Genomic DNA, 10,830 nt, shown 5'->3' on the forward strand with positions numbered 1-10,830 from the left:
GGAGAAAACTGATTAATGAAAGATTATTCGCGAGAGGATTTTCAATGATAGGATTAAGGAAAGGTTGTTTTTAATTACAGGGGTAATTAATGAAGCATTCATTAGAGAAGAATTAACGAAGCATTGAGGAAGGAATGATCAAGAAAGGATACGGTTAATGAGAGGATAATTAACGGATGAAAGGATGGGGTGAAGTAAATCGATAAAAATAACCGGGGTTATGTAAACATCGATGTCATCATAATTACACACTGTTAATAAACATGGTAAGAATGATAAAGAAGAATAATAACAATGTTGCTGATACATGTAACGTCATCAATCACAATTAAATCTTCATTCGTCACAAAGAACAAGAAGAACAACGGCTGAACAAATTCGCAAGCAGAAGCAGTGTCTGATAAAGTCAGAACAAACACTCAAAATTGTACAGATTTTTATTTTCTCGAAAAAAAAAAATAGAAATGAAACCACAGAAAGGATATTATTATCTTTTTTTTTTTCAAAGAGGGTAAAATAACGGTTGATATTTTTTCCCCCAGTTTTGCTTGTTTCCTTTTGAATTAGTTTGTTTGTGTGTGTTTTTTTCCTCAGAAGTTGACACTCATCCTGCTCACAGTCCTTTGGTAAAACACGCACATTAAGACACACTTTATACCATTAGATTCTACGCCATTGATCAACACGTCGCGGTCTTTCTACATCACTCTCTTCTCTTTTTTTCTCTCCCCTTTCCTTTCCTTTTCTTTCTTTCTTTTTAGCTTTCATTCGATGGCGAGAGTAGACTGAAAATCACGGAGGCCAAAGGAAGTTCTTCAGGAGAAGCGACTGCCTTGACCAGAGGGCCAACCACCCGTGGCGGCAGCACTGACGAAGGCACATGAGGTCCACCACCTTGAGCCACCCTACCTCCCTCCCTCCCTCCCTCCCTCCCTCCCCCCTACAGGTCCCTGTCCCCGCGCCCACACTCACTCCCACGCCCATATTCACTCCCACGCCCACCCTGAGCAGCAGTGCGTGTGTTTGCATCGCTCCTCTTGTCTTCTCTGCTGTCTTCCTTCGCTTCGACGCGGGGAGTCCGAGGCTCGGCCGCTTCACTCCAGCGTCTTGGGAGAGAGGAGGAGCTCGAGCTGTTCCTGCGACTGTGTGTTCTCGAGCGGGGGGTCGCCCAGGCTCGGGGACGGCGGCACGGAGGCTGCCACCACCTGCACTCTGGGTCCCCCGCCCGACGACCCCGGCGAGTAGGCCGTGGTCGTCTCCGGTCGCTTCTGCGTGTCCAGTTTGGTGGCGCCCGATCCTCCGGGTCCCAGGGACTTGGAGGGGCTGGAGGAGCCTACGGGGGCCCACGTCACCGCCTTGGCCGGGGTCTCCTCGGCGGCAAAGTTACCGAAGCCGTAGTTGATGATGCCAGGATCCACCTGCAGCGAGATACACAGTCACCATCCCAAGGTCTGCCCACCAGTTACCATGTCGGCCGTCGCGCCACCACTGCCACCAGCGACGGACAACCGGGACATCGCCTGATTGCCTGCGTCCGTTAAAAGAAGTGAGGGCAAGGGCAAGGGGCAAGGGGCAGGACCAAGCAGAGGCGAGGGGAGGGCTAACAAGCCACCTAAACTTCATGCGCAGAGGAGAGAGAGAGAGAGAGAGAGAGAGAGAGAGAGAGAGAGAGAGAGACAGAGAGAGAGAGAGAGAGAGAGATAGGAGAGAGGAGAGAGAGAGAGAGAGAGAGAGAGAGAGAGAGAAAGAGAGAGAAAGAGAGAGAAAGAGAAAGAAAGAGAGATAGAGAGAATAGAGGAAATGGAAGGAGGAGGGGAATCAAAGAGGGTGGAAACTGAACCGTAAGGGAGAATTTCTCTTTCAGGAAATATCCGAGATTCGCGAACAGTGCCTAGCTTCGTCCGCGGTCGTGGCGCTGTGGCGGCGGTGGCAGCCTCCGTGTATGGTAACTGTGGGAAGAGAGGTGGTGGAGGTGGAGGTGGTGGTGATGATTTAGGCTGGAGCTACTTGTGAGGCACGTGGAGAATCGGAGAACCCCGGGTTCACCACGCCTGAGGTTTCCTGTTGGGACGGATGCCATAGCATGCAGGGTGAGTGTGAGGGACCGTGCAGCCGAAGCCTACTTGTCTCAGCATCATTCCTACGCTTCATTCTAGACTACATTCTAGGGGCTCCTGACCTCTGACCTTTAACCTGAGCCCTTTTCTCACTCTACAGGGGTCCTGTTTGCACCCGCACATCCTTTGAAGCTAATCGGTCTACCAGAAAGCTTTCAGAAGCTCTTTGCAAAATGATAAACAAAAATGAACTAGGCTGCAATAGAGTACACGCTAAGGGATTACTGCAAAGTGGTGACCTGGGGCTGGGGTGAACTAATTAACTAATTACCTGTTTAAAAGCATAAATTAAAGGGGGGGGGGATTCTGCAAAGCGAAGCATATCTATCATATTTTCAAAAGTGATTTTTTTCTACACATGCAGCTACTTGCTATATAAATATATATATATATTTTTTTAATTTTCAAAAAAATGTTTTAAAAAATGAATTGGAGACAAGCAAAAGATCCTAAAATCCAGAGACTGTTTGAACAGCCAGTTAGAGATATTCTTAAAAAAAACAAAAAAAAACAGGAGAATTAACGGTGTCATTCGTCAGAAGTTGCAGAGGTTTGATTTGCATTTGAGGAACGTCACCAGGTGTGCCTCCCACTCCACCCTCCGCCTCATTCCACTCGAAGTCCACCTCATTCCACCCCATTAACCTCGCTCCACCTCATCGACTGCACCCACTCCACTTCTGATCCTCGTCATTCGATAACCATTAACCCCATTTAAGTCCATACCCATTAACCTTACTTCATTCCACTTCTAATCCACCTCATCCTATCCCATCCACCCCACTCAAATAATTCCATCGGGTTCCACCACATCAACTCCACCCCACCCGACTCCACTTTATCCAACTCCACCCCACCCGACTCCTCCACTCCACCCATGTCCACCCCACCCGACTCCACCCCACCCGGCTCCTCCACCCCACCCGACTCCTCACCACCCATGTTCCCCCCCCAGTCCGACCCACTTTATCCAACTCCACCCCACTCCGACTCCACTTTCTCAACTCCACCCCACCCCGACTCATCCACTACACCCATGTCCACCCCAACCGATCACACCACCCGGCTCCACACCCACACCCGACGCCTTCACCCCACCCGATCCTCCACCCCACCGACTCCCCACCCCACCCGATCCTCCACTCCACCATGTCCACCCCACCCGGACTCCACCCCACCGGCTCCTCAACCCCACCCGAATATCCACTCCCCCCATGTCCACCCCAGCCCCGACTCCACTTTATTGCAAACTCCACCCCACCAGGACTCCACGTGAATCCAACTCCACCCCACCCGGACTCCTCCACTCACCCATGTCCACACCCACCCGAACTCCACCCCACCCGGCTCCTCCAAACCCAACCGACTCTTCCACCCCCACCCGACTCCACCCCACCCGATTCTCTCTACCCACCCGGCTCCTCCACCCCCACCCGACTCCTCCACCCCACCCGACTCCACCCCACCCCTCCTTCCTCCACAAATCCATCCGGTCTCCCTTTGTGCCCTCGGGATTCGAATCACGAAGCCGGAAACTCCCTTTCAAGATTCCCTCGCGAGGCATTCTTTCCATCTTCTCGTCCCCTCCCTCCCCCCTCCTTCCCCACCCCTCATCTTCATATTTATCATATGTATCTTTCCTTCTTTCTTTCTTTCTTTTTTGAGGGGAGTGCTATCTCTGCCTATGTACGCGCGCGCGCGCACACACACACACACACACACACACACACCATGACACATATACACACATACACATACACACACACACCACCACACACCACACACACACACCACCATCACACACAACACACACAATATATATATATATATATATATATATATATATATATATATATAATAAATCTATATATTATTATATATATATAATATATATAATATATATTATATATATAATAATATATATATATATATTATATATATATCTGAACAAGGAGAAGGCAGAAGAAAAATAGAGACAGGACAAAGAAGAAAGAGCGGAGTGGGAGAGACGAGGAGGAGCAGAGAGAGAGAAGAGGCGAGGAGGAGGGAGAGAGGGAAGAGAGAGAAGAGGAGATGAGAGAGAGAGAGAGAGGAGAAAGGAGAGAAAGAGGAGAGAGAGAGAGAAGGAGAGAGGGGAGAGAGGGGAGAGGAGAGGAAGGAATCGAGGGAGAGAGAGAGAGGAGAGGGGGGGGGGAGAGAGAGAGAGAGAAGAGAGAGAGGAGAGAGAGGAGAGAGAGGAGAGATAGAGGATCCGAGAGAGATGAGAGGGAGATGAGAGGGAGGGGAGGAAGAGAGAACGGAAGGAGATGAGTGAGAAGGAGAAGAGAGGGAGGAGAGGAGAGTGAGAGGAGAGAGGAGAGAGGAAGAGAGGGCGAGACGAGAGAGAGAAGAGAGAGAGAGAGAGATGAGATGTGACGAGACGACGCGGGAGATGAGAAGGAGAGAAAGGAAGTGGGGTGAGGAGCCGAGGAGGGACTGAGAGACGAGAGAGAGAGAGAGAGAGAGGAGAGAAGAGGAGGGGATGAGAGAGAGAGGACGAGGAGGAGGAGGAGTCGGGAGAGACGATGAGGGATGAGAGGAGAGATTAAAGAGAGAGGAGAGAGGGAGGTGAGAGGGATCGAGAGAGAGGGAGGGATGGAGAGGGAGAGAGTAGAGAGGGATAGAGAGGAAAGAAAGAAAGAGAGAGAGAGAGAGATACCGAGAGGCGTGGAGAGAGAGAGAGAGGAGGGAAGTGGATAGAGGACGAGAGCGAGATAGAGAGGGGAGGGAGATGAGAGACCGCGTGTGGAGAGGGAGAGAGAGAGGGACGAGGAGAGAGAGAGAAGAGGGAGGAGAAGGAGGGTGGGGGCGGGAGAGAGAGAGAGAGGGAGGGAGCGACGAGAGGGAGAGAGTAGAGAGGGCGGAGGAGAGGGAGAGGGAGAGAAGTAGAGAGGGAGAGAGGGAGAAGAGGGGAGAGAGAAAGAGGAAAGAGAGAGAGAGAGAGAGGGAGATCGGACGGGAGAGCAGAGGAGAGTTATGAGGGAGAAGAGAGAGGATGAGGGGAGGAGACGGGATGGAGGAGGGAGAGAGAGAGGAGAGAGAGAGAGTGATCGTGAGGTTTCCGCCCCCGTGGAGAGAGGGGGGAGAGGAGAGAGAGAGGGAGAGCGAGGTTGAGAGAGAGACTCGAGCGGTGATGCGAGGAGGAGAGAAGGGAGAGCGCGATTAAGAGGAGAGGGACGAAGAGGAAGAGCGAGGAGGGAGAGGAGAGAGCGAGGGAGCGAGAGATGAGGATGGGGCGAGGGGAGAGCGGAGAGAGAGAGAGGGGAGAGGAGATAGGAGAGGGAGAGGAGCAAGAGAGAACCAAGAAGAGGGAGAGAGAGAGAAGAGAGAGGAGAGGAGGAGAGAGAGAGAGGGAGAGATGAAGAGAGGAAATGAGAGGAGAGAGGGCGAGAGGAGAGGAGAGTAGGAGGGGAGAGAGGGGAGGAGGAGGTGGATGCGAGAGAGATTCGCGAGAGGGCAGAGAGAGAGAGTACGAAGAGAGAGAGACAGGAGCGCAGAGGGAGGAGAGAGAGCAGACGAGGGAGAGAAGAGAGAGGAGAGGAGACTTGAGAGGAGGGAAGAGAGAGATGAGAGAGAGGGGAGGCGAGAGAGGCAGGTGGAGGAGAAGAGAGAGGAGATGAGGGGAGATGGGGGAGAGTGTTGCGAGAGGGGGGGGAGGACGAGAGGTAGAGGGAGTGAGGGGAGAGGAGAAGGTAGAGAGAGAGAGAGAGAGAAACAGAGATAGATGGATAGAGACAAACAAACAAACAAACAAACACATCCTTCCCCTCGAGATACCTCCGCAATCACACCCTCCACTTCCTTCTAATTAAACATCACACTCATTATGCTCCGCTCATTAGCTCGGCCATAATAGCGGGGCGTTTCAATCCCCCCCCCCCACCCTTTCCCCTAACCATAACACCCTGTCACCCACCCCCTTACCCTCGCCCCCACCCCCACCCCCTCACCCGCATCATCATCCTCACCTCCCTCTCCCTCACCCCCGCCCCCACCCCCACCCCTCACCCCCATCATCATCCTCACCCCCACCCCCACCCCCACCCCTCACCCCCATCATCACCCCCACCCCCACCCCGACCCCTCACCCCATCATCATCCTCACTCTCCCTCACCCCCCCCCCCCACCCACCCCCGCCCCCTCCCCCCCATCCTCATCCTCACCCCCGTCTCCCTCACCCCCCCCCCTTGGCGAGACCATGAGCAGTTACACTGTATTACCTCGCACTCCCCCCCCCTTTCCCTGCCCCTGCCGGTCAATTATTCCTCTTGGGGATAATTTCCGAAAAAAATATCTTGACGCGAGATTTATATTTTTAAAAATATCTTTACTTGCTTGATTTACTGATCTTGTCTATCTTTTTTGTATATCTTGTGTGTGTGTTGTATATAAATATGAATTAAATTTATTATATTATATTATATTTATATTATATATACTAATCATTATATATATATAATATAGATGATATAGTATATTTTTTATAATATATATATATTATATATAGATATATCATCTATCTATCTTTTTTCTTTCTTTTTTGTTTTCTCGTGTTTTTCTTTTTTTTGTGATTTTGCTTTTGGTTGGAGTTTCCCTTTTTTCTCGTTTTTTCCCCAATTTTCAAATTTTCCTTTTCTATATTTCTTTCTCTCTCCCTATCCTTCCTCACAATCCCCCCCCCCTCGTTTTTTTCCCCACCTTATCTTTTATCACCTTTTTCTCGTATTCTCTCCATCCTCCTTTCTCCTTCCGCGTCCAACTCTCACTCTCCTTCCTCCCCTTCCCCCTCTTTCCTCTCTTTTCTTATCTCTTACTCCCTTCGTTCCCTCTCCCCCTCTTTCTCTCTTTCTTATCTCCTTCCTCCCTTCCTCCCCTTTGTCTCTATGCCTGTGATTCCTTCCTTCCCTTCCTCCCTCTTTCTCTCTTTCTATCTCCCTTCCTCCCTTCCTCCCTCTTTTCTCTCCTTTCTTATTCCTTGACCTTCCTTCCTCCCTCTTTCTCCTCTTTCTTATCTCATTCATCCCTCTTTCTCTCTTTCTTATCCTCCTTCCTTCCTCCCTCCCTCTTTCTCTCTTTCTTATCTCCTTCCTCCCTTCCTCCCTCTTTCTCTCTTTCTTATCTCCTTCCTCCCTTCCGCCCTCTTTCTCTCTTTATTATCTCCTTCCTCCATTCCTCCCCTTCTCTCGTTTCTTATATTTCTCCTTCCTCCCCCTTTCCTCCTGCTTTCTCTCTTTTTATCTCCCTTCCCCCTCTTTCGTCTCGTTTTCTCCCTTTACTCCCTCTTTCTCTATTTCTTATTCCTCCTCCCTTCTCTCTCTTTCTTCCTTTTTATCTCCTCCTCCTTCCTTCCTTCCTCCCTCGTCTCTCTTTCTTATCCTCCTTACTCCCTCTTTCTCTCTTTCTATTCCTTCCTTCCTTCCTCCTCTTTCCCTCTTTCTTATTCTTCTTCCTTCATCCCTCTTTCTCTCTTTCTTATCTCCTTCCTTCCTCCCTCTTTCTCTCTTTCTTCTCTCCTTCCTTCCTTCCTCCCTCTTTCTCTCTTTCTTATCTCCTTCCTCCCTTCCTCCCTCTTTCTCTCTTTCTTATCTCCTTCCTTCCTCTCTCTTTCTCTTCTTTTCTACTTCCTTCCTTCTTCACTCCCTCTCACCATCTCTCCTCTTTATCCCTCCTTCTCATCTTTTCCTCATAATCCCCCCCCTCCTTCCCCCCCATTCTCCTCCGCCTTCCCCTCCTCCTCCCCCCTCCTTCCCCTCCCCTCTTTATAACCTTCAATTATCTTTCTGCTTCTTCCCCCATTTCCCCCCTCCCCCCCTCTTCCTCTTTTCTTTCCCTTCCCTCTTCCCCCCCACCCCCCCACCTCCAATCTCCTCCCCTATTCCCCTTTTCCCCAACATCCTTACTCCTAACCCCACCATCCTACCTTCCCCCTCCCTCCCTCTTCACCCCCCCACCTACCCATCCTCCCCCTCCCTCTTCAACCCCCCCCCACGTACCCTCCCTCGTTTCCCCTCCTCCTCCCCCCCACCTACTCTCCATTCCTCATCACCCACCCCCATCCTCCCTCATCACCCACGCCCCTCCCTCTCCTCGTCCACCCCGCACCCCCAATCTCCCCCCTCCCTCTCATTACCCTCCCCCATCCTCCCTCATCACCCTCCCCCATCCTCCCTCTCATCACCCCCTCCCCCCAATCCCCCCCTCCCCCCAACCCCCTCCCAACCTCACCTGTCTCTCGTCGTCATCGTCATCGTCCTCCATAATCTCGGGATTCTTCTCCTTGAACTCCTTCCCTCCTGACGCAGACCTCGATGCTGAGCATGAGGACGACGACGCCGCAGAAGATGACGACGGGGCCGATCAGCACGAAGGGGTTGTAGCCTGCGGGAGGAGGAGGAGGCGTCAGCTGTGGTTGCGAGGGAGGGGAAGGGGAGGGGAGGGGGAGGGGAGGGGAGAAGGGCGTTGTAGCCTGCGGGTGGAAGGAGGAGGGCGTCAGCTGAGGTTGCGAGGGAGGGGAGGGGAGGGTAGAGGGGGAGGGGAGGGGAAGGGGTTGTAGCCGCGGAGAGGAGGAGGAGTCAGCTGAGGTTGCGAGGGGAGGGTAGGGGAGGGGGAGGGGTTGTAGGCCTGCGGCGGAGGAGGAGGATGCGTCATGAGGTTGCGAGGGAGGGGGAGGGGGTGAGCGGAGGGGGAGGGAGGGGTTGTAAGCCTGCGGGAGGAGGAGGCGTCAGGTGAGGTTGCGAGGGAGGGGGAGGGGAGGGGAGGGGAGGGGTTGTAGCCTGCGGGAGGAGGAGGAGGCGTCAGCTGAGGTTGCGAGGGAGGGGGAGGGGAGGGGGGAAGGGGGAGGGGAGGGGTTGTAGCCTGCGGGAGGAGGAGGAGGCGTCAGGTGAGGTTGCGAGGGAGGGGGAGGGGAGGGGGAGGGGTTGTAGCCTGCGGGAGGAGGAGGAGGCGTCAGGTGAGGTTGCGAGGGAGGGGGAGGGGAGGGGGAGGGGTTGTAGCCTGCGGGAGGAGGAGGAGGCGTCAGGTGAGGTTGCGAGGGAGGGGAGGGGAGGGGGAGGGGCGGGTAAGTGGGCGGGCAGGTGGGCAGGTGATAGGTTTGGATAGGCTGAGTGGGTGGGTAGGTGGGTAGATGGATGGGTAGGTAGGTAGGTGGGCGGGCAGGTGGGCGGGTAGGTGGGTAAGTGGGCGGGCAGGTGGGCGGGTAGGTGGGTAAGTGGGTGGGTAGGTGGGAAGGTTGGCCGGGTAGGTAAGTGAGCTGCTGATTCATCTATCCATCTATCTATCTGTTTATCTACTTATCTACTTTTTTTTTTTTTTACTCTCAACCAAATAGAAAGCAAAATTTTAGTAAGTAAAGCGAAGTTTCAATCTGAGAAAAGAGAGTTTGGAACTGGCAAGCAGAGTTTGCAACTTGCAGAAATCAGTTCGGGGTTTCGGACGCAGTGGGTGTGATTGTGATGATGATGATGATGATGATGATGATGATGATGATGATGATGATGATGGTGATGATGATGATGATGATGATGATGATGATGATGATGATGATGGTGGTGGTGAAGGTGATGTGATGGTAAAGATGGTGGTGGCGATGGTGATGATGATGATGATGATGATGATGATGATGATGGTGGTGGTGAAGGTGATAGTGATGGTAAAGATGGTGGTGGCGATGGTGATGATGATGGTGATGATGATAGTGATGGTGAGGATGGTGGTGATGGTAAGGATGCTGGTGGTGATGGTGATGATGGTGGTGATAGAGATGATGATGGTGATAATAGTGCTGATGATGGTGAGGGTGATGATGGTGATGATGACAATGGTGATGGTGATGGTGATGATGTTAATGTAAATGATGGGGATGCTAATGATAATGTTATGAAGGTAAATGGTATGATAGTGATGAAGACAATGATAAAATGATGGTAATGAATGATAATGATGGTGATGATAATGTTAGTGATAATGATCATGATGGTTATGACAGTCATGGCGATAATGCTACTAATGATAAAATTATGATGATGACGATAATAGTGATAATAATGATGATGACGATAATGAGCGTTGATGATGACATAATGATGGTGATGGTGACAATAATAGTGATAACGATAATAATAATGATGGTGATGAATAACAGACAATAACAAAAATAACAATACCAATACATTATCACTATTCACTTCTGTTCACTATTCACTATCACTCAATTTTCTGTAAGTCGTACCATAAAGAATTTCGGAGAGAACGCTGTTCGGAATTTAATTATTTACGAAGCACTGTGGAAATCTTGGGGAGTTCGTTGAGTATGAGAAAGAGAGAGAAGAAAGAGAGGAAAGGAAGAAAGAGAGGAAAGAAAGGAAGGAGAGAATGAAAAAAAAAAAATAAAGAATAAAAATGAAATTTGCTTTTGTTCTCTTTGTCTGTCTGTGTCTTCTCTCCTCTTTGTCTCTCTGCCTCTGTCTGAATGTCTGTCTGTCTGTCGCTTCGTTCTATTCTCTCTCTCTCTCCTCTCCTCTCCTCTCCACTCCTCTCCACCCTTCCCTTCCCCTCCCTCTCTCCCTCTCTACCATCCCCCCCCTCTCCCTCTCCTCCCTTCCCCCCCTTCCCTTCCCCTCCCTCTCCCACCCTGCCCCTCTCCCCCCTCACCCCCCCTAATCGCCTCCCCCAACC

At 51.3% G+C, this 10,830-nt stretch overlaps 1 protein-coding gene across 3 annotated transcripts in view; it reads right to left on the minus strand.

Moving 5' to 3' along the window:
* Window positions 1-1,308: 1,308 nt before the first annotated feature.
* LOC119596473 (snaclec 1-like) overlaps window positions 1,309-10,830 on the minus strand; it is an 81,647-nt gene continuing 72,125 nt past the window's right edge. For 2 of the 3 annotated variants that reach the window (XM_037945739.1, XM_037945741.1), the window contains exons 6-7: window positions 8,383-8,535; window positions 1,309-1,418 (exon numbers count right to left, since the gene is read on the minus strand). In XM_037945739.1, the coding sequence (XP_037801667.1) occupies window positions 8,402-8,535 (134 nt within the window). In that variant the 3' untranslated portion in view covers window positions 1,309-1,418; window positions 8,383-8,401. Of the gene's footprint in view, window positions 1,419-1,747; window positions 2,062-8,382; window positions 8,536-10,830 lie in introns of those variants that run through there. The other variant, XM_037945740.1, reaches the window with a different exon arrangement.

The sequence above is a fragment of the Penaeus monodon genome, chromosome 38 (genome assembly GCF_015228065.2).
Source record: "Penaeus monodon isolate SGIC_2016 chromosome 38, NSTDA_Pmon_1, whole genome shotgun sequence".
Taxonomy (NCBI): domain Eukaryota; kingdom Metazoa; phylum Arthropoda; class Malacostraca; order Decapoda; family Penaeidae; genus Penaeus; species Penaeus monodon.